Source organism: Anomaloglossus baeobatrachus, chromosome 6 (assembly GCF_048569485.1).
Source record: "Anomaloglossus baeobatrachus isolate aAnoBae1 chromosome 6, aAnoBae1.hap1, whole genome shotgun sequence".
Taxonomy (NCBI): Eukaryota; Metazoa; Chordata; class Amphibia; order Anura; family Aromobatidae; genus Anomaloglossus; species Anomaloglossus baeobatrachus.
Genome location: NC_134358.1, coordinates 92,388,455 through 92,410,982, shown reverse-complemented (window position 1 = coordinate 92,410,982; position 22,528 = coordinate 92,388,455). Strand labels below are relative to the sequence as shown.

Sequence of the window (22,528 nt, the reverse complement as noted above, 5' to 3'; positions counted from 1 at the left end):
CCAAAGGGTGCAAAATTACAAAATGCAGGAGAGTGGGACATTATGTGTCTTTCTGCCATTATAATGACAGAAAAGACTGATATGAAGTGCACAAGCACAAGAAAATCACCAGAGCGCTCTACGCTGTGAAAAGCAGTAGAAAATGGCACTGGAGTGAACATGTGACCGCCTCATGTAGGATGAAGCTATGGATCCTGGGTAAATTTATGCATTTACCCTCCTTCAGTTTTTTTGCAGTACACAAAAAAAACGGAAGGCACACGGATGACAAACAGATGACATATGGACCGTCTACGGAACGGAAACGGATGCCACACGGAAGCACCCGTGAAAAAAAAACGACTGTTTTTTGCAGACCGCAAAAATGGATCGGTCGTGTTAATGTAGCCTTATTCTGATCTGCCGTTTATAAACAGCAGGCAGAAATAAGTAAATAACGCCCCCCAGCGTCAGAAAATCTCCGGGGTTTCAGGGCTAGCTGAGACCCTGGAGATCATGATTCAGGGCGGTTTTTCCTGTCCCCGCTCACGTGATCACAGGTATACACCGTACACCGATGATCACGTTACAGTAAATGACAGCACCGGTAAAAAATTATTTATCTCCCATCTGGCATGAACAAACATGATAAATCTCCTACCCGGTCCCCTCCGGTCCCCCGGTGTCGCCAAAGTGCCCCCCTGATGCCCTCCCAGAAATCCAAGATGGCCGCGCGCACAGCAGCGCGCCGGCCGCATTCACCCTACTCCTCTGATTTCTGTCGCATGTGCCATAACACATGCGACAGAAAACTCCTCCCCAGGCCCTCCAGGTCACCCCCTATAATCCCACCGGTGTTCCCCGGTGTCCCACGGTACCTGTGCAGCGTTGATCCCCCCACGGCCCTCTCCTTCACAATAGACGCTGCCGCATGCACAGAGCGGCTGTCAGCTCAGCTTCCTGTGTTCAGACACAGTGAGTGGTGGTTATGCATCTGTAAGCTAAATGGGCGGCACGGTGGCTCAGTGGTTAGCACTGCAGTCTTGCAGCGCTGAGGTCCTGGGTTCAATTCTCACCAAGGACACCATCTGCAAGGAGTTTGTATGTTCTCCCCGTGTTTGCGTGGCTTTCCTCCGGGTACTTCGGTTTCCTCCCACACTCCAAAGACATACAGCGCTATGGAATTAATAACGCTATATAAATTAATAAATTATTATTATTACTGCAATGCCCTGCTCATGAGGTAAGGAACATAATTGATCAGGAGAGCTATATACTACATTTCCAAATGGAGGGATTTGCTTTTATAGTTTCCCCGCTGAACGACTACCAAACATGAGAGTCTGTTATACGCCACAAGAAAACACATCTAAATAGCGAGCTCTGTTATTAAGTATTCATTCAGCTGGATAACTGGACTTAACCCCTTCACCCCCGGCCACTAAAACACCCTAATGACCGGGCCATTTTTTGCAATTCTGACCAGTGTCACTTTGACAGGTTATAACTCTGGAACGCTTCAACGGATCCTGGCGATTCTGAGATTGTTTTTTCGTGACATATTGTACTTCATGTCAGTGGTAAATTTAGGCCGATATGTTTTGCGTTTATTTGTGAAAATTTAGGAAATTTGGCGAAAATTTTGAAAATTTCGCAAATTTCAAACTTTGAAAATTTATGCCCATAAATCTGAGAGATATGTCACACAAAATAGTTACTAAATAACATTTCCCACTTGTCTACTTTACATCAGCGCAATTTTCGAAACAAATTTTTTTTCCGTTAGGAAGTTAGAAGGGGTCAAAGGTCATCAGCAAATTCTCATTTTTCCAACAAAATTTACAAAATAATTTTTTTAGGGACCACATTACATTTGAGGTGACTTTGAGAGGCCTAGGTGACAGAAAATACCCAAAAGTGACCCCATTCTAAAAACTACACCCCTCACACTGCTCAAAACCACATCCAAGTAGTTTATTAACCCTTTAGGTGCTTCACAGGAACCAAAGCAATGTGGAAGGAAAAAATGAAAATTTTACTTTTTAACACAAAAATGTTACTTTAGCCATAAAATTTTCATTTTTACAAGGGAGAAAAGAGAAAGTACACAATACAATTTATTGTGCATGTTCTCCTGAGTACGCTGATACCCCATATGTGGTAAAAATCAATTGTTTGGGCGCACGGCAGAGCTCGGAAGGGAAGGAGCGCCATTTGAATTTTTGAACGCAAAATTAGCTGCACTCATTAGCGGACGCCATGTCGGGTTTGAAGACCCCCTGAGGTGCCTAAACAATGGAGCTCCCCCACAAGTGACCCCATTTTGGAAACTAGAGGCCTCAAATAATTTTTCTAGATGTTTGGTGAGCACTTTGAACCCCTGGGGGCTTCACAAAAGTTTATAGCGTTGAGCCGTGAAAAGAAAAAAAAAATTTTTTTACCACAAAACGGTTGCTTCAACTAGGTAGCTTTTTTTTTCACAAGGGTAACAGGAAAAAATGCACCATAAAATGTATTGTGCATTTTCTCCTGAGTACGCAGATACCTCATATGTGGTGGAAATCAAATGTTTGGACACACAGCAGTGCTCAGAAGGCAAGGAGCGCCATTTGAATTTTTGAGTGCAAAATTAGCTGCACCTGTTAGCGGACGCCATGTCGGGTTTGAAGACCCCCTGAGGTGCCTAAACAATGGAGCTCCCCCACAAGTGACCCCATTTTGGAAACTAGAGGCCTCAAATAATTTTTCTAGATGTTTGGTGAGCACTTTGAACCCCTGGGGGCTTCACAAAAGTTTATAGCGTTGAGCCGTGAAAAGAAAAAAAATTTTTTTTACCACAAAACGGTTGCTTCAACTAGGTAGCTTTTTTTTTCACAAGGGTAACAGGAAAAAATGCACCATAAAATGTATTGTGCATTTTCTCCTGAGTACGCATATACCTCATATGTGGTGGAAATCAAATGTTTGGACACACAGCAGTGCTCGGAAGGCAAGGAGCGCCATTTGAATTTTTGAGTGCAAAATTAGCTGCACCTGTTAGCGGACGCCATGTCGGGTTTGAAGACCCCCTGAGGTGCCTAAACAATGGAGCTCCCCCACAAGTGACCCCATTTTGGAAACTAGAGCCCTCAAATAATTGTTCTAGATGTTTGGTGAGCACTTTGAACACCTGGGGGCTTCACAGAAGTTTATAGCGTTGAGCCGTGAAAAGAAAAAAATTTTTTTTTACCACAAAACGGTTGCTTCAACTAGGTAGCTTTTTTTTTCACAAGGCTATCAGGAAAAAATGCACCATAAAATGTATTGTGCATTTTCTCCTGAGTACGCAGATACCTCATATGTGGTGGAAAGTAATTGTTTGGGCGCATGGCGGGGCTCAGAAGAGAAGGAGCGCCATTTGACAGCAAAATTGGTTGGAATCATTAGCGGACGCCATGTCACGTTTGGAGACCCCCTATGGTGCCTAAACAGTGGAGCTCCCCCACAAGTGATACCATTTTGGAAACTAGAGCCCTCAAATAATTTTTCTAGATGTTTGGTGAGCACTTTGAACACCTGGGGGCTTCACAGAAGTTTATAGCGTTGAGCCGTGAAAAGAAAAAAAATTTTTTTTACCACAAAACGGTTGCTTCAACTAGGTAGCTTTTTTTTTCACAAGGCTATCAGGAAAAAATGCACCATAAAATGTATTGTGCATTTTCTCCTGAGTACGCAGATACCTCATATGTGGTGGAAAGTAATTGTTTGGGCGCATGGCGGGGCTCAGAAGAGAAGGAGCGCCATTTGACAGCAAAATTGGTTGGAATCATTAGCGGACGCCATGTCACGTTTGGAGACCCCCTATGGTGCCTAAACAGTGGAGCTCCCCCACAAGTGACACCATTTTGGAAACTAGAGACCTCAAATAATTGTTCTAGATGTTTGGTGAGCACTTTGAACACCTGGGGGCTTCACAGAAGTTTATAGCGTTGAGCCGTGAAAAGAAAAAAATTTTTTTTTACCACAAAACGGTTGCTTCAACTAGGTAGCTTTTTTTTTCACAAGGGTAACAGGAAAAAATGCACCATAAAACGTATTGTGCAATTTCTCCTGAGTACGCAGATACCTCATATGTGGTGGAAAGTAATTGTTTGAGCGCATGGCAGGGCTCAGAAGAGAAGGAGCGCCATTTGACTTTTCAAACGCACAGACGCAGTGCACTGATCGGCCGCTGCAGGACGCACGGTCGGATGCGATAAAAAAAAGCGTCGGGGATACGTAAAAAAAAAAAGTCACGCCAAAAATTGAGCAGGGATGCCGATCTGTTATCTGCATCCCTGATCAGCGCTTGGCGGGACGCACGGACGGATGCGATACAAAAAGCGTCGCAAATACGGAAAAAAGTCACGCCAAAAATTGACCATGGATGCAGATTCGTTATGTGCATCCCTGATCAGCACTTGGCGGGACGCACGGACGGATGCGATACAAAAAGCGTCGTGAATATGGAAAAAAAAGTCACGCCAAAAATTGAGCAGGGATGCCGATCCGTTATCTGCATCCCTGATCAGCGCTCGGCGGGACGCACGGACGGATGCGATACAAAAAGCGTCGGGGATACGGAAAAAAAAGTCACGCCAAAAATTGAGCAGGGATGCCGATCCGTTATCTGCATCCCTGATCAGCGCTTGGCGGGACGCACGGACGGATGCGATACAAAAAGCGTCGGGGATACGGAAAAAAAAGTCACGCCAAAAATTGAGCAGGGATGCCGATCCGTTATCTGCATCCCTGATCAGCGCTTGGCGGGACGCACGGACGGATGCGATACAAAAAGCGTCGTGAATACGGAAAAAAAAGTCACGCCAAAAATTGAGCAGGGATGCCGATCCGTTATCTGCATCCCTGATCAGCGCTTGGCGGGACGCACGGACGGATGCGATACAAAAAGCGTCGGGGATACGGAAAAAAAAGTCACGCCAAAAATTGAGCAGGGATGCCGATCCGTTATCTGCATCCCTGATCAGCGCTTGGCGGGACGCACGGACGGATGAGGTGTAAAAATGGACAGGGGATACGGAAAAAAAAAAAAAAAAGTTATACTCACAGTACCCATAGGACTAGCAGGAGGATCACTGACCAGAAGAGCTGCAGAGGAACAGATGGCAGAGAGATGGACAGCTTTACAGGAGCAGCAGGCAGATCAGCAGAATGCCCAGGAAGGACCCAGCGATGGACGCAGATGTGATCAGGCCGGTGAAGACAGGTAAGAGGACGTCGGGGGAGAGCAGAGGGGGAGAGGGGGGGTTGAGAGCAGAGGGGGGGGGGGTGGCAGGGGCACCACGGGAGCGCGCACGGGCTGCAAAGTGAGCACAGTACTCACTTTGCAGCAGCAGCGGTGACCTCAGCAGCAGCGGTGGTAGCAGATCGGGATGCCGGGGGGCAGATCGGGGCGTAGGGGGGCAGATCGGGGCGTAGGGGGGCAGATCGGGGGGGGGCACGGGCAGGGGCCTTCACGGGAGCGCGCAGGGGCCTTCACGGGAGCGCGCAGGGAGCGGAATAATTACCAGCGGCGGAGACATCAGAGGCGGCGGCGGCAGCAGCAGCGGTGGCGTGGTACCAAAAGTACCAGCCACTCCACGCTGCAGACATGTTGGGGGAGGGCTCACAGGCCAGCACAGGCCTGGGGAGGGCGGCCACCGGCAGATCAGACCGCCCCACTGCACACTGATTGGAGCGATTGCGCGTCATAGCACGATCGCTCCAATCAGTGCTGCAGGGGCTGGGGGCGGCATGTTTGAGGTCCACCTATGATATGCTGCAGCAGCTGCGGCATATCATAGCTGGATCTCACAGGATCGCACTAATTCGGGCATTATTTTTGCCGAAATTAGTGCGATCGATGTGGTTGGCGGTTCAGATTTGAACAGCCAAACAAATGGATCGTCGATAGGGGGTGGCGATGCCACCCCCCCTGGGGTCAAGCAAAGGTCCCCTGCTGTAAGAAACAGCAGGGGACATCATTTGAAAGCCGTTGCTATGGCCACGGCAATCAAATGAAGTTTAGGCCGTAAAATTACGTCCCTGGTCGTTAAGTCACGTTAAAATAGGACGTAATTTTACGGCCCGCGGTCGTGAAGGGGTTAAAGGGGTATTCCATCTCCAAGATCCTATCCCCAATATATAGTAGGTGGAATAGCAATAATATCAGCAAATACCAATATTTGGAAATGTAGAATAGTTCTCCTGATTAGGCATGCCCTTACCTCATGAGCAGGGCATTGCAGCTTTGGTAGCAACCATTACGACATGGACTCTGCTGCTGTGGACCCAGGGAGAGTGAGTGCAGATTCATTGCACCCACACTCCTCACATGAAGGGTCCGCACTCCTAGAAAATGGGGGATACGTTCCCTGAGTGTCTCCCCCCCATATTCTAGACGGTCCAGAGTCGTCGTGGGACCCCTTTATTCCTTTTCTTACAATAAATTGGTGAAAGAGGAAATGTTTTGGGGACTGTTTTTTCAAATAAATTTCTTTTGTCGATTTTTTTTTTTATTAGTACTGACAGTTTATGATGTTCGGTATCTAATAGACGCCATGACATCACAAACTGCTGGGCTTGATCTCAGGTGACTTTACAGCTAGTATCAACCCGATTTATTACCCCGTTTGCCACTGCACCAGGGCACGGGATGAGCTGGGGTGAAGCGCCAGGATTGGCGCATCTAGTGGATGCGCCACGTCTGGGGTGCCTGCGGCCTGCTATTTTTAGGCTGTGAAGGCCCAATAACTATGGACCTTCCCACCCTGAGAATACCAGACCACAGCTGTCCGCTTTACCTTGGCTGGTGATCCAATTTGGGGGGGACCCTACTTTTATTGTGTAATTATTAATATTTATAAAATAATTATAAAAAAAGAGCCTGGGGGGACCTCCACATTGGATCCCCAACCACGGTAAAGCTGCCAGCTGTGGTTTTCAGGCTACAGCCGTCTGCTTTACCCTAGCTGGCTATCAAAAATGGGGGGACCCAACGTCATTTTTTTTTTAACTATTTTTTTAAATAGAAAAAATTAATGGGCTTCCCTGTATTTTGATTGCCAACCAAGGTAACGGCAGGCAGATGGGGGTGGCAACCCATAGCTGTCTGCTTTATCTGCACTGAGAATCAAAAATACCGCGGAGCGCTACGTCATTTTTTTTAAAGATTTATTTTTACAGCACTGTGATGTCCAGCAATCAAAATACAGGGAAGCTTATTTTGTTTTTTGTTATTTAAATAAATAATTAAAAAAAATATATATGGGCTCCCGCTGCATTTTTTGTATTGCTAGCTAAGGGTAATCCAAGCAGCTATTGGCTGCTAACCCCCACTGCTTTGTGTTACCTTCACTGGCAATGGAAAATCCAGGGAAGCATTTTTTATTTTTTTTGCCAAAAAACTACAAAAAAGGACGTGAGCTTCGCCATATTTTTGTATGCTAGCCAGGTATAGCAGGCAGGTGCTGGAAGAGTTGGATACAGCGCCAGAAGACGGCGCTTCTATGAAAGTGCCATTTTCTGAGGCGGCTGCAGACTGCAATTCGCAGCAGTGGGGCCCAGAAAGCTCAGGCCAACCTGTGCTGCGGATTCCAATCCCCAGCTGCCTAGTTGTACCTGGCTGGGAACCAAAAATATAGGGAAGCCCGTTTTTTTTAATTATTTCACTTATTTCATGAAATAATTAAAAAACAAATGACGTGGGCTTCGCCCCATTTTTGTGTCCAGCCAGGTACAACTAGGCAGCTGGGGATTGGAATCTGCAGCACAGGTTAGCCCGAGGTTTCTGGGCGCCTCTGCTGCGAATTGCAGCCCGCAGCCGCCCCAGAAAATGGCGCTTTCATAGAAGCGCCATCATCTGGCGCTGTATCCAACTCTTCCAACAGCCCTGGAGCCGGGTGGCTTGTTGGGTAATAATGAGGTAATACTAGCTTTGTTTTACTAGCTAGTATTAAGCCAGAGATTCTTAATGTCAGGCACGTTTGACCCGGCCATTAAGAATCTCCAATAAAGGGTTAAAAAAAGACACCACACAGAGAAAAAATACTTTAATAGAAATAAATACACAGACACATTAGAGACTCCATCTTTATTACCCCCTGTCAGTCCTCCACGATCCATGGTCTTCTGTCTTTCTCGTTCAACAAATGCAGCTCTGCTTCATCACTGCTGCATGGGGGAAGACGCTGCTGCTCCCCGTGCAGCCTTCACTCCGTGAAGGCTGCACGGGAAGCAGCATGCAGCCTTCACTCCGTGAGAGATCAGTGCTGCTAGCGGTAACAGCGGTAACGCTGACAGACGCGTTACCATAGCAACGGTGCTCCCGGAGCCGCGGTTAGCGTTGACGTCACCGCTAACTGTGTTGCTATGGCAACGGTGATCTCCGTTAATGACCGGCTGTGTCAGCCGGTCCCTAACGGAACGGGGAGTCGACTGTGTGCTAGAGCATGTCGCCGGTACACGGCGATACACAAATGTGTACCGTGTACCGGAGAGATGCACTCGCAGGTCCTACATGACGCGTCATAGTCATGTGACCAGTCTGTAGCCAATGAGATAATAGCCACGTGACTGGTCACATGGCTATTTTGACGTCACGATAGGTCCTGCATCACTGCTGGCAGTGCTGGTCACCGGGAGGATTCAGCGATCATCGGATGGAATAGCGGCAGGAGACAGAGTGCAGGAGGGATCGCGGGGACCGGTAAGTGTTATGGCAATGTTTATTAACTGTTTGTGTACATTTATCATGCATTTTTATGTGTTTATGATTGCCTCCCATTATATGCCATAGGTTCGAGTTTGGTTCGTCGAACGTTCGACGAACCGAACTCGAACGAGACCTCCGTTCGGCGAACCGAACGCGAGCCGAACCACGGCTGGTTCGCTCATCTCTACTAACTAGACATGTGCTCCCTAGCCATACCAGTGACAGGGGTAGTTCCCAGTGCCTCAAACTAAAACACACAAAGAGTGGAACCCTCATGCCTTTTACGCCAGAAAACTCGTATATAAAACTTGCAAAATTTTGCACATCACAAACTTTTGCTCATCCCACAGTTCAACCAAACCTTTTAGACCGTTTATATGCTTTTTTTATATCAGCACTGTCCCTATTGGGGCTCACAACCTACATTCCCTCTCACTATGTCTTTAGAGCTTGGGAGGAAACCGGAAAACCTGAAGGAAACCCATGGAAACACAGGGAGAACATACAAACTCCTTGCAGATGTTGTTCTTGGTGAGGTTTAAACCTCAGCTGTTATGTTCGCAGGGCAAGCACTGGATTGGCGGACCCACTGTAGTTAAGAGGGGCTTAACCGCAGAACCACACCTGTTTTTTCCCAGAGCCTCTAATGGTGGGGGTGTTGCACTGCAGGTGTGAGACCAGGTGCCACTCAGGAAGCTGAGGCTGTGACAGCTGGCCCCTGGGGTACGAACACTGAGAGTGTCGGATGATAGAAACGACAGCAGCAGCCGGTGACATAGATTTGGCCAGGATGGATGGTTGGATGGTATAGCAGCAGTCAGTGTGATTGCTTGCAGTAGCAGATAATGTAGATAATAGTTGGCGTGGATGCTTTTAACAACAGTGGACTAGTAGTGCACTGAAATACAGACACGAATCAGCAGCATAATATAGCACAATAACAGCAGCAGCTGTAATACTATTGTATGTATTGAGGATTTCGATTGCGTTAGGGCAATAACATTCAGAGACGAGTTCTTGGTGCAGAAATGTTTATAACAGGTAACCAACGATATGTACATAAACGGAACAAAACACAGTGGAACAATAAACACCGGAAATACCTTCCAGGAACGGAGCGAAGGGAATTCCCGGGGCTACGCACCGGACTCCCCCAGGGAGACCACCGAGAGCGAACCCCTATACAGGGACTGTCTGGCAATCACCCCAGAAGGCCTAAATGCGCAGCAGCCGGGACAAACAGGGCCAGAGGTAAAGTCCAAAAATGTCCGCACGAGATAAGAGTCCAGGGTGGTTACAAACCGGAAGGAACCGGGCAGAGGTGCTGACCGAAGACGGCAGACGGAGTCCGGGCACAGCTTGATGAGTCCGAGGGAAGTCCAAGGTCGGTGTCGGTTGTTTTTCGGGTGGATCCAAATGTCAATCAGGCACCAAGAGCAGCAAAGCAGGAGTACACAGCAAGCAGTATACTCAGGCAATGGACTAAGCTTAGAGGCGGCCTTTTAAACAGCTGGACAGGAAGTAGGGCAACAGAACAGCAAACTCCATGTTAACCGAGGGCAAGCTCTTACAAAAGAGAACTGGAAATCCCGGAGGTCTGACAGTACTCCCCCCCCCCCAGAAATGGCCTCAGGACGGAACAGGGCCTGGCTTGTCCGGGTACCGCCGATGAAACTGAGCAACCTTCCGGGGCGCACGAATGTTACCCACGGGTTCCCAGGAATCGTCCTCGGGGGAGTACCCCTGCCAACGCACCAGATACTGAAGTCGATGACGATGGAGCCGGGAGTCAATAATGTCCTCAACCACGAACTGCTCCTCGCCGTCAACCATCACAGGCGGAGGAGGAGGCACGACACGACCATGAAACGTATTAGGGGAAACGGGTTTGAGGAGAGAAACATGAAAGACCGGATGCACCTTTAAATGGTGCGGCAACCGCAGCCGACAGGCCACAGGGCTCACGATCCCGGTGATCTTAAACGGACCGATGAATTTCTGTCCTAGCTTCTGCGAAGGAACACCCAATCTCAGGTTTTTGGTGGATAACCACACCGAGTCCCCTACCTTATACATGGGTGCCTGTTTCCGGTGAGTGTCTGCCGACCTCTTGTAACGCTCCTGAGCCGCAGCCACAGTGTCCTTTAGAACCTTCAGATTCTGTCGTAGCTCCGTCAATCTGTCTTCCACCGCTGGAACCGAAACCGCAACCGGTGACCTAGGCAAAACATTCGGATGGTAACCCAAGTTAGCGAAAAAGGGCGTTACCTTAGTGGAGCTGCTCTGAGTGTTGTTATACGAGAACTCCGCCAAAGGAAGCATCTTCAACCAATCGTCCTGTAGATGGCTGACATAACATCGGAGGTACTGTTCCAGGGTTTGGTTAGTCCGTTCGGTTTGCCCATTTGTCTGAGGATGATATGCAGAAGATAAACAGACATCGATCTGGAGTGCCGAACAAAACCCCTTCCAGAACTTAGACGTGAACTGCACGCCCCGGTCAGAGATGATCTCATCTGGTACCCCATGCAATCGAAATATGTTCTGGATAACCAGATCCACTGTCTCTGCGGCTGAGGGAAGACCGGTACACGGAATAAAATGGGCAGCTTTTGTCAACCGATCCACCACCACTAAAATGGTATTGTGACCGCCTGAGACTGGCAACTCCACAATAAAATCCATAGAGATGGATCCCCAAGGGCGAGATGGAACGGGTAACGGTTGGAGGAGTCCCGTAGGAGCCACACGAGGGACCTTGCACCGGGCACAAACCACACATGAGTGGACATAGTCTTTTACATCCTTTAAACAGGTTGGCCACCAGAAAAAACGACTCAGAAATTCCTGCGTCTTCTGTACCCCCCTATGACCAGCCAACACGGAGTCATGGACCAACTTGAGAACTCGAAGTCTTACGGCCTCCGGTACATAGATACGTCGCTCTCTCAACCACACACCATTCCGAAGAACAAGAGTCACATCATTCGGGGGGGCAGCAAGAAATACGTCACCATCATAGGCCAGCTTGATGTCCTTCCACAAGTCCTGGTCCTGGATCACTCCAACGAAATTGGCATCTGATAACACGGTCTGAGACGGGGTTCCAGGCACGGAGTCCATGGCGTGGATTCGGGACAAGGCATCGGCTTTCCCATTACGTGAACCTGGACGGTATGTAACGATAAAATTGAATTGATTAAGGAATAAGCTCCAACGGGCTTGCCGTGGAGACAGGCACCTGGCAGACTTAAGAAATTCAAGGTTACGATGATCTGTGAGTACTATCACTTGCTGTGCAGCTCCCTGTAAGTGGTGTCTCCATTCCTTAAAAGCTGAAATAATCGCCAACAATTCTTTGTCCGCAATGTCATAGTTCCTTTCTGCAGGGGACAACCGGCGAGAAAAAAAAGCACACGGATGCAAGAGACTCTTGTCCCCAGTCCTTTGGGAAAGGATAACCCCTAATGCATAATCGGAAGCGTCGACTTCCACAATAAAGGGGAGTGCGGGATTCGGGTGTACGAGTATTGGCGCTGAGGTAAAACAAACCTTGAGACGATTGAAAGCTTCCTGGGCCTGGGCGGACCACGTAAACTTCTGTCCTTTCTTGGTTAACAGAGTGATGGGACGGACGATCTCTGAAAAGTTACGGATAAAGCGTCGGTAAAAGTTGGCAAAACCGACAAAACGTTGTACCTCCTTGATGTTTCCCGGTTCCGGCCAGTCTAGAATTGCTTGTATCTTGCCGGACTCCATGTTCAGTCCCTGAGGAGAGATGACATATCCTAAAAATTGTATCTGTGAGCAATGGAATTCGCACTTCTCCAGTTTAATGTACAGGTGGTTATCCCTCAGACGGGTAAGGACGGTCTTGACGTGCTCCTGGTGTTCCTGTAGGGAATCAGAAAAGATCAAGATATCATCCAGGTAAATCACCATGAATTGGTCCATTATATCCCTAAAAATATCGTTGACTAGGTGTTGGAAAGCCGCAGGAGCGTTACAAAGTCCAAAAGGCATCACCAGATACTCATAATGTCCATACCGACATCTGAACGCTGTCTTCCACTCGTCTCCGGGACGTATGCGGAGTAGATTATATGCCCCACGGAGATCCAATTTAGTGTATATCTTTGCCTGTTGGACTCTCTCCAATAGCTCTGGAATCAACGGTAACGGATACCGGTTCCGGATGGTTATCTTATTTAGTTCCCGGTAGTCAATACAAGGTCTCAGAGTCCCCTCTTTCTTTTTCACGAAAAAGATGGGTGCCCCTGCTGGCGAGGTAGAAGGGCGAATAAATCTCTTGGCTAGACTCTCATCGATGTAATCCTTTAGTGCTTCTAGCTCAGGTGCCGCCAACGGGTAGACATGCCCAAACGGGATCTCTGCTCCTGGGAGTAAGTCTATGGGACAATCATAAGGTCTATGCGGGGGAAGCCGATCTGCTTTTCTTTTGTCGCATATATCAGCGAAGTCATGATAAACCGGGGGTAGAACAGGTACCTGTACAGTGCCCTCCGCATTCGGTGTTACTGGAACCGGTACTGTTGGGCTAATGGTCGGACCACTCTGCGGTGGGAAGGATATTTCCTTAGTCTCCCAATCGATGACCAGATTTGTAGACCGTAGCCACGGAATTCCTAAAATAATCGGAAAATGGGGAGAAGAAATCAGCATGAAAACAAGGGTCTCCTGCTGACCTGGCTTCATCACACATTCTAGGGGTACTGTTTCCCGATCAACTGGTCCAGAAACTAACGGAGATCCGTCTACCGTCTCCATGGTAACCGGTGAGGATCTTTGTTGAGTCCGGATACCGTGTTTCCTGGCAAAAGAAGAGTCCATGAAATTTCCCCCTGCCCCAGAGTCTATCATAGCAGATGTAGGTATTAACTGTCCCTCCCACCGAATCTGAATGGGAAGCGAGCAATGGGTGTATTTCCCTTCTGAGTCCTTAGGTGAAGTTGACATTACAGTCAAGGGAAATACCGCATCCAGGTGTCCACTTGCCTCAGAGATATCGGACTCTGCGTCCGTGTTGTCACACTCTGCCATGGCTGCCAATACCTTATTTGGGCGATTTGGACGTCTCGGGCAGTCAATCAAAAAATGATCCGATTGACCGCAATAGAAACACAACCGCTCACGGAGCCGGTGTTCACGACGTTCGTTGGTCTCTCGCTTTTGCAGAGAGTCCACTTGCATAGGAACATCCTCGGCCTCCCGTGGCGTCCTGAGAGCGGGTTCTCTGGAAGGAAACGCAAGGTTGGTTACCCGGTTTACAGCTGCCCATTTTTCCTGTCTACGTTCCGTCAAGCGGGTATCAATACGCACACAGTGTTGGAGAAACAGTTCAAAATCCCCTGGAGATTCGGAACGAGCTAACTCGTCCTTGATGGTACCGGACAACCCTTTTCTGAAAACTGACAATAACGCATTGTTTCCCCAGTCGGTGTCTACCACTAACCTCTTGAACTCAGTGGCGTATTCAACGACAGACCGCTTTCCCTGACGTAAGGAAAGGAGAGCCGATTCAGCGGTAGCACGGCGATTCGGATCATCAAACATCTGCGCCATTGCGGTCAGAAAGTCATCCAGGTGATTTAAGCGGATATCTCGATTCTCTATCATAGGATTAGCCCAAGCCAGTGCTCGTGAGGTTAATAACATGATTATACATAACACTTTTGACCGGTCAGAACGGTAATAATCAGCATGTACATCAAAAAACAGTATACACTGGTTAACAAATCCACGAAACTGACTACGATCACCATTGAAACGAAATGGGGGTAACCTAGGCATACCGGCAGCTGATACGGACGTAGTGGGGACGGCTTCCTGAGCCTCCACTCTGACTTGCAAATCCTGAATAGCCGGACCCAGTACCTGGTGATCATGGCCCAGCTGTGCCTCCACATCTCTAAGTTTAGTCTGCACCGCCTCCATCTCCTGCTGCAAGGAGTTGATCATGGAAAAAAGCTGATCTACTCGTGTCTCAGTCATTGCCCCAGCGAAATCCTTTTATGGCCTGAGTATAATGTAATACTATTGTATGTATTGAGGATTTCGATTGCGTTAGGGCAATAACATTCAGAGACGAGTTCTTGGTGCAGAAATGTTTATAACAGGTAACCAACGATATGTACATAAACGGAACAAAACACAGTGGAACAATAAACACCGGAAATACCTTCCAGGAACGGAGCGAAGGGAATTCCCGGGGCTACGAACCGGACTCCCCCAGGGAGACCACCGAGAGCGAACCCCTATACAGGGACTGTCTGGCAATCACCCCAGAAGGCCTAAATGCGCAGCAGCCGGGACAAACAGGGCCAGAGGTAAAGTCCAAAAATGTCCGCACGAGATAAGAGTCCAGGGTGGTTACAAACCGGAAGGAACCGGGCAGAGGTGCTGACCGAAGACGGCAGACGGAGTCCGGGGACAGCTTGATGAGTCCGAGGGAAGTCCAAGGTCGGTGTCGGTTGTTTTTCGGGTGGATCCAAATGTCAATCAGGCACCAAGAGCAGCAAAGCAGGAGTACACAGCAAGCAGTATACTCAGGCACTGGACTAAGCTTAGAGGCGGCCTTTTAAACAGCTGGACAGGAAGTAGGGCAACAGAACAGCAAACTCCATGTTAACCGAGGGCAAGCTCTTACAAAAGAGAACTGGAAATCCCGGAGGTCTGACAGCAGCACTGAAGACCTTAGTACTAATGTGACGCCCTGGACTAGCCAGGTAGCCAGAGGTAGACCCCCTGCACAAACACCAGCCTCTAATAAGGTGACAGCAGCCAACCTACAAAACCCTTGTCACCTCTCTCAGTGTTCAATGGTCACACCAGGGGGCGGAGCCAGGCGGTTGGCCACGCCCACCGAGGAGTCCAGAGAGCCTGAGACAGGAAACAGAAGTCAGTTTTTTAAGTGGAGTAGTCAGTTGTGAAGTACAGTGGAGTGGAGTGAAGTTCAAGTGCAGCAGGTCTGTGGCGACAGGTCTGCAGTAACAACACTAACCGGTGCCGGGGTCGTAGCTGTTTAGTCTGTACAGTGGAGTGGAGTTCAAGCGCAGACCTGAGTCAGGCGGTTGGCTACGCCCACCAAGGAGTTCACAGGCCCTGAGGCAGGAAAAACAGTTTCAGTTCAGTCGGTGTAGTCTGTACAGTGGAGTGGAGTGGAGTTCAAGTTGCAGACCTGTGTCCAGGTCTGCCACAGTCTCACACCAGGTGTCTGGGTTGGAGCCCAGTCACCTCTGGCAAGGAGGAAGATGGTGGTTGCCGCCTGCAGGAGCCGTGAAGACGGCTGGTGGAACTGTAAGGGACCGGGACAGGGTAGTGGCCCGCCGGAACCGAACCGGGGAGCCAACTGTAAACTGGAGCACCAGGAGGGGTACTCAGACCCAGCATGAGGTCCAGAAGCCACTGGACCACGTCGAATTCACTGATTGAGGTTTGGACCTTAGGTCCTTTCCTGTCCCAAGACTCGAAAGACGGCAACAGCCCACCGAGGGGGATAGAAAGCCACCGCACCGGCAGAGAGATCCCACGGGCCAGCGCCTGCAGGCAAGCGGGTTCCCCAACACACATCAAGCCGGGGAGTGGACTACCGTTGCTGAAGCATAGGCAGTCAAGTTCTACAAAGAGGTGCCGGAGAAAGGCGGGAGCCACCAACCTAAAAGGGGCAAAGCGCAGCCGGCTGCAGGCACCGATCACCATCCTTTTTGGTTTACCAGAGACTCCGGTGTATCTGTCATAGTGAGTACAACAGTGCCCTCGGGCTGCTCACCGCACCACACCATCTTGCCCGCACCTCACAACCACCGGGCCCCGAGACCATCACCCCCTGCCCACGGAGGGGTCAACACCAAGCTGCATAATATCGTCCCCGGGAGCCTAGTTAACGGCAGCGGTCGTGTCCACATTCAGCACAACCCGTGGGTGGCGTCATGAACCTACATCCCTAAATGCCACAGCCAAGGCTGTGAACCTCCCCACCGAAATCCCTACACATAGCGCCAACTCCCTTTCAGAGCAACGTGACCCCCGGGTCCGGGAGGAGCTCGAGCCACCCACTGATGAGCACGGATCCGAGCGGCTCAGCAGCTGGCCGAGCCCCGGGGTGGTACACTAGCAACATATAAAACTCATTGCCCAGGCACTTCACTTAAGGGGAAGGTGCCTTAAATACTGCAGCCTCTCAGTTGAACTTCTGGGTCAAGATGTACTGGCACTTTAAGAAAAAGGGCGTTTCTGTATGTGTACCCTATGGGCATTCTGAGGAGGCTTGTGCGGCGTGCGCAGGCCCTGGGAGAAAGCATGGACCAGGGACGGGGCAGCCACTGCAGATTGGTCAGGAAGGCGAGAGTTCCGGCGTCGCCTCCATGGGAGGGGGTAGGACAGCGCGGCGACGCTGGTACAGGCGTTACACCAATGCTAAAAGACTACAATGCTTACCACTGAGCCACCGTGCTGTCCCATCTTGTGGATTTATGACGTTTCCTCAGTGCCCACTATAAATGTCTGAGAGGCCATGGGTCCCGCATCTGAGAGCTGTAACAATATTTAGAATTAGGCCTTGTATTTTGCACCTGAGAATGGATAGATGACCATGCTCGCACACCTTTTCCACTAACAACAGCCACCTTATAAAAAGAGGAAGATCCCTACTGTTGGGATGTGAAGCCCAGTTCTGGCCCTTGTAGCATCCACCATAAATGGATGGATGGGAAATATTTTCCAAGTAACTTCCTCGATCCCCTGTATATTCCCTAACTAGAAACTTATCAGTATAAGAAACCTTGAAAAAATATCTGAAAAATATGATTTAGAGAAGGCAAGAATAGCAATGAACTTTGCAGAAAGTTTCTTTTATTCTTGGTAAATCCTTTTGCCTGTTTTGCATCTTCGTTTACTATCTGATTCCAAGAAATGATCACATCTGCTGTTAGAATTAGGAGCATGACTATTTCAATTTCTCCCTGGTTTTGTGGATCATGTTTCTTGGGTCGCACTAATACACAATCTGTTTACAGACGACGAGAAATGAAGATAACATTCTATTTTTTCCTATTCCAGGTAAAGCTGTGAAGAACATTGACCATGGCGCCTGCCTGGACTTTATTTTGCTATAATAACATCAGTGAAAATAAAGAAAAGATGGACGTGGATTCAAGTAAAAAAACTGTGGAAAATATGGACAGTAAAATGAAGATGAAGCAAGAAATCACTCTGTTCAATGGAGTCACCTTAATAGTTGGAAACATGATTGGATCTGGGATTTTTGTGTCTCCCAAGGGAGTCCTGCTGTACAGTGAATCGTTCGGACTGTCCCTGATTGTGTGGACGCTAGGAGGGATCTTCTCCATGTTTGGGGCTTTGTGCTATGCAGAACTTGGGACATCCATCATAAAGTCTGGGGCAAGCTATGCCTATATATTGGAGGTATTCGGAGGATTTGCTGCTTTTATCAGACTCTGGTCTTCGCTATTGATTATAGAACCCACCTCGCAGGCAATCATCGCTATAACATTCGCTAACTATATTGTACAACCAATCTTCCCATTTTGTGAACCACCCTATGCTGCGGTCAGGCTGATAGCCGCAGCTTGTATATGTAAGTATAAATGAGAGTCATTCATGTTATATAGTTTTATCTTCAGAAACTGATAACGGTCTGACTGATGACTGCATCAATATTATTTTTGTATAAAAAATGTATTTCATCTGCAAAAGTAGTAATAAAAAAAATATGTTATCTATACTGCATGGACAATGACACAAATAGTGGAATTGCTGGTTTGTTTTTGCTTTAATTAATCCTCACTCCCCCCCAAAAATGTAAGACGTATTCATTAAAGGTGTATTCCCATCTCCAAGATCACATCCCAATATGTTGTAGGTGTAATAATAATAATAATAATAATATTAGTAAATACTTCTAATTAGAAAAGTAGTATAATTCTCCTGATATAGCCATGCCTCTTACCTCATGTGAAGGGCATTGCAGCTTAGGTATCCCTGGTTACCATAGCACAGTATGATATCCCCATGGCTTTTCACATAGTATGATATCCCCACAGATTCGCACACAGTATAATGTCCCTACAGGCTCGTCACACAGTATGATGTCCCCACAGCTCCTCACACAATATGATGCCCTCACAGCCTCTCACATAGTACAATGCCCCCACAGCTCGTCACACAGTATGATGTCCCCACAGCTCCTCACACAATATGATGCCCTCACAGCCTCTCACATAGTACAATGCCCCCACAGCTCGTCACACAGTATGATGTCCCCACAGCTCCTCACACAATATGATGCCCTCACAGCCTCTCACATAGTACAATGCCCCCACAGCTCGTCACACAGTATGATGTCCCCACAGCTCCTCACACAGTATGATGTCCCCACAGCTCCTCACACAGTATGATGTCCCCACAGCTCCTCACACAGTATGGTGTCCTCACAGATTCTCACACAGTATGATGCCCCTACAGGCTCTCACACAGTATGATGTCCCCACAGCTCCTCACACAATATGATGCCCTCACAGCCTCTCACATAGTACAATGCCCCCACAGCTCGTTACACAGTGTGATGTCCCCACAGCTCCTCACACAGTATGATGCCCCCACAGCTCGTCACTCAGTATGGTGTCCTCACAGATTCTCACACAGTATAATGTCCCTACAGGCTCTCACACAGTATGATGTCCCCACAGCTCCTCACATAATATGATGCCATCACAGCCTCTCACATAGTATAATGTCTCCACAGCTCGTCACACAGTATGATGTCCCCACAGCTCCTCACATAATATGATGCCATCACAGCCTCTCACATAGTATAATGTCTCCACAGCTCGTCACACAGTGTGATGTCCCCACAGCTCGTCACTCAGTATGGTGTCCTCACAGATTCTCACACAGTATAATGTCCCTACAGGCTCTCACACAGTATGATGTCCCCAAAGCTCCTCACACAATATGATGCCCTCACAGCCTCTCACATAGTACAATGCCCCCACAGCTCGTCACACAGTGTGATGTCCCCACAGCTCCTCACACAATATGATGCCCCCACAGCTCGTCACTCAGTATGGTGTCCTCACAGATTCTCACACAGTATAATGTCCCTACAGGCTCTCACACAATATGATGCCCTCACAGCCTCTCACATAGTACAATGCCCCCACAGCTCGTCACACAGTATGATGTCCCCACAGCTCCTCACACAATATGATGCCCTCACAGCCTCTCACATAGTACAATGCCCCCACAGCTCGTCACACAGTATGATGTCCCCACAGCTCCTCACACAGTATGATGTCCCCACAGCTCCTCACACAGTATGATGTCCCCACAGCTCCTCACACAGTATGGTGTCCTCACAGATTCTCACACAGTATGATGCCCCTACAGGCTCTCACACAGTATGATGTCCCCACAGCTCCTCACACAATATGATGCCCTCACAGCCTCTCACATAGTACAATGCCCCCACAGCTCGTCATACAGTGTGATGTCCCCACAGCTCCTCACACAGTATGATGCCCCCACAGCTCGTCACTCAGTATGGTGTCCTCACAGATTCTCACACAGTATAATGTCCCTACAAGCTCTCACACAGTATGATGTCCCCACAGCTCCTCACATAATATGATGCCCTCACAGGCTCTCACATAGTATAATGTCTCCACAGCCTTAATAATTTTGTGTTAGTAATTTGTAGTGTTCCACTGAGTTATTTATAGTATTATGACTAGTATCTGTTGTTTTTAGAATTAATGTGCAATATTTGGTCACCAGTGTAACTTGGAGAAAATATAATACAAATCTTGGCCATTTATTGCATTTTTTTTACCCATTTGATTTCACATTTAGGCACTTTAACGTTCATTAACTGTGTCCATGTAAAATGGGGAACAAGAGTTCAAGATGTCTTCACCTATGCCAAGGTCTTGGCTCTTCTAATGATCATTTCTGTAGGTCTTGTGAAGATTGTACAAGGTACAAATACTAGTTTTCAATGTTTCTCTAATGCATTTGTTGTGAATGATCTTTTTTAAAATGGTAATTTCTGCATAATCACTAACTAATGCCCTTCATACACCCCATCACAGTTGGGAGATTTTCTCTTTCTAGGGCAAAAGGCGGATTAGATCAAGGCACTAGGGAGAGGACAAACATCTCTAATATTCCTACTCTCAACTAAGCTACAATCCAAACAAAAAGAACAAGGCACCCAAAACAATGGTTCTTAATATTTCTAATCTTCTATCTAAATACAGTGGGGGAAAAATGTATTTAGTCAGCCACCAATTGTGCAAGTTCTCCCACTTAAAAAGATGACAGATTCCTGTAATTGACATCATAGACCACAACTATGAGAGACAAAATGAGAAAACAAATCCAGAAAATCACCTTCTCTGATTTGGCAAGATTTTATTTTAAAAATTATGGAGGAAAATAAGTATTTGGTCAATAACAAAAGTTCATCTCAGTATTTTGTTATATATCCTTTGTTGGCAATGACCAAGGTCAAACATTTTCTGTAAGTCTTCATAAGGTTGGCACACACTGTTAGTGGTACATTGGCCCATTCCTCCATGCAGATCTCTTCTAGTGCAGTGATGTTTTGGGTCTGTCGCTGGGTAACACAGACTTTGAACTCCCTCCAAAGGTTTTCAATGGGGTTGAGATCTAGAGACTGGCTAGGCCACTCCAGGACCTTCATATGCTTCTTACAAAGCCACTTCTTCATTGTCCTGGCAGTGTGCTTGGGATCATTACAGCCCCAAAGCATGATGTTGCAACCCCCATATTTCACAGTAGGTATGGTGTTCTTTGGATGCAACTCAGCTTTCTGTCTCCTCCAAACACGACAAGTTGTGTTTCTACCAAACAGTTCTACTTTGGTTTCATCAGACCATATGACATTCTCCCAACACTCTTCTGGATAATCCAAATGCTCCCTAGCAAACTTCAGATGGACCTGGACATGTACTGGCTTAAGCAGGGGAACACGTCTGGCACTGCAGGATCTGAGTCCTTGGCGGCGTAGTGTGTTGCTGATGGTAGCCTTTGTTACGATGGTACCAGCTCTATGCAGGTCATTCACTAGATCCCCCCGTGTGATTCTGGGATTTTTGCTCACAATTCGTGTGATCATTTTGACCCCATGGAGTGAGATTTTGTGTGGAGCTCCAGATCGAGAGAGATTATCAGTGGTCCTGTATGTCTTCCATTTTCTTATTATTGCTCCATCAGTTGATTTCATCACACCAAACTGCTTGCCTATTGCAGATTCAGTCTGTCCACCCTGGTGCAGGGCTTCAGTTTTCTTTCTGGTGTCCTTTGACAGCTCTTTGGTCTTCACCATAGTGGAGTTTGGAGTGTGACTATTTGAGGTTGTGGACAAGTGTCTTTTATACTGATAACAAGTTCAAACAGGTGCCATTACTCCAGGTAATGAGAGAAGAACAGAGGAGCATCTTAAAGAAGAAGTTACAGGTCTGTGAGAGCCAGAAATCTGGCATGTTTTTAGATGACTAAATACTTATTTTCCACCATGATTTGCAAAACAAATCTTGCCAAATCAGACAAGGTGATTTTCTGGATTTGTTTTCTCATGTTGTCTCTCATAGTCGTGGACTACTTATGAGGTCAACTACAGGTTCTCTCATCTTTTTAAATGGGAGAACTTGCACAATTGGTGGCTGACTACATACTTTTTCTCCCACTGTATAGTTAAAGACTTAACAAGTTTATCTTAAAATTCCTGGAAGTAATATAGAAATGAGTGAGGTTTAT

The 22,528-nt window shown here is 47.7% G+C and overlaps 1 protein-coding gene across 2 annotated transcripts in view; it reads left to right on the top strand.

Moving 5' to 3' along the window:
- The window catches only part of LOC142317109 (Y+L amino acid transporter 2-like), a 98,209-nt gene that overhangs the window by 27,237 nt on the left and 48,444 nt on the right, over positions 1-22,528 (top strand). For both annotated transcript variants that reach the window (XM_075353108.1, XM_075353110.1), the window contains exons 2-3: positions 17,789-18,326; positions 20,600-20,725. In XM_075353108.1, the coding sequence (XP_075209223.1) occupies positions 17,813-18,326; positions 20,600-20,725 (640 nt within the window). In that variant the 5' untranslated portion in view covers positions 17,789-17,812. The remainder of the gene's footprint in view (positions 1-17,788; positions 18,327-20,599; positions 20,726-22,528) is intronic.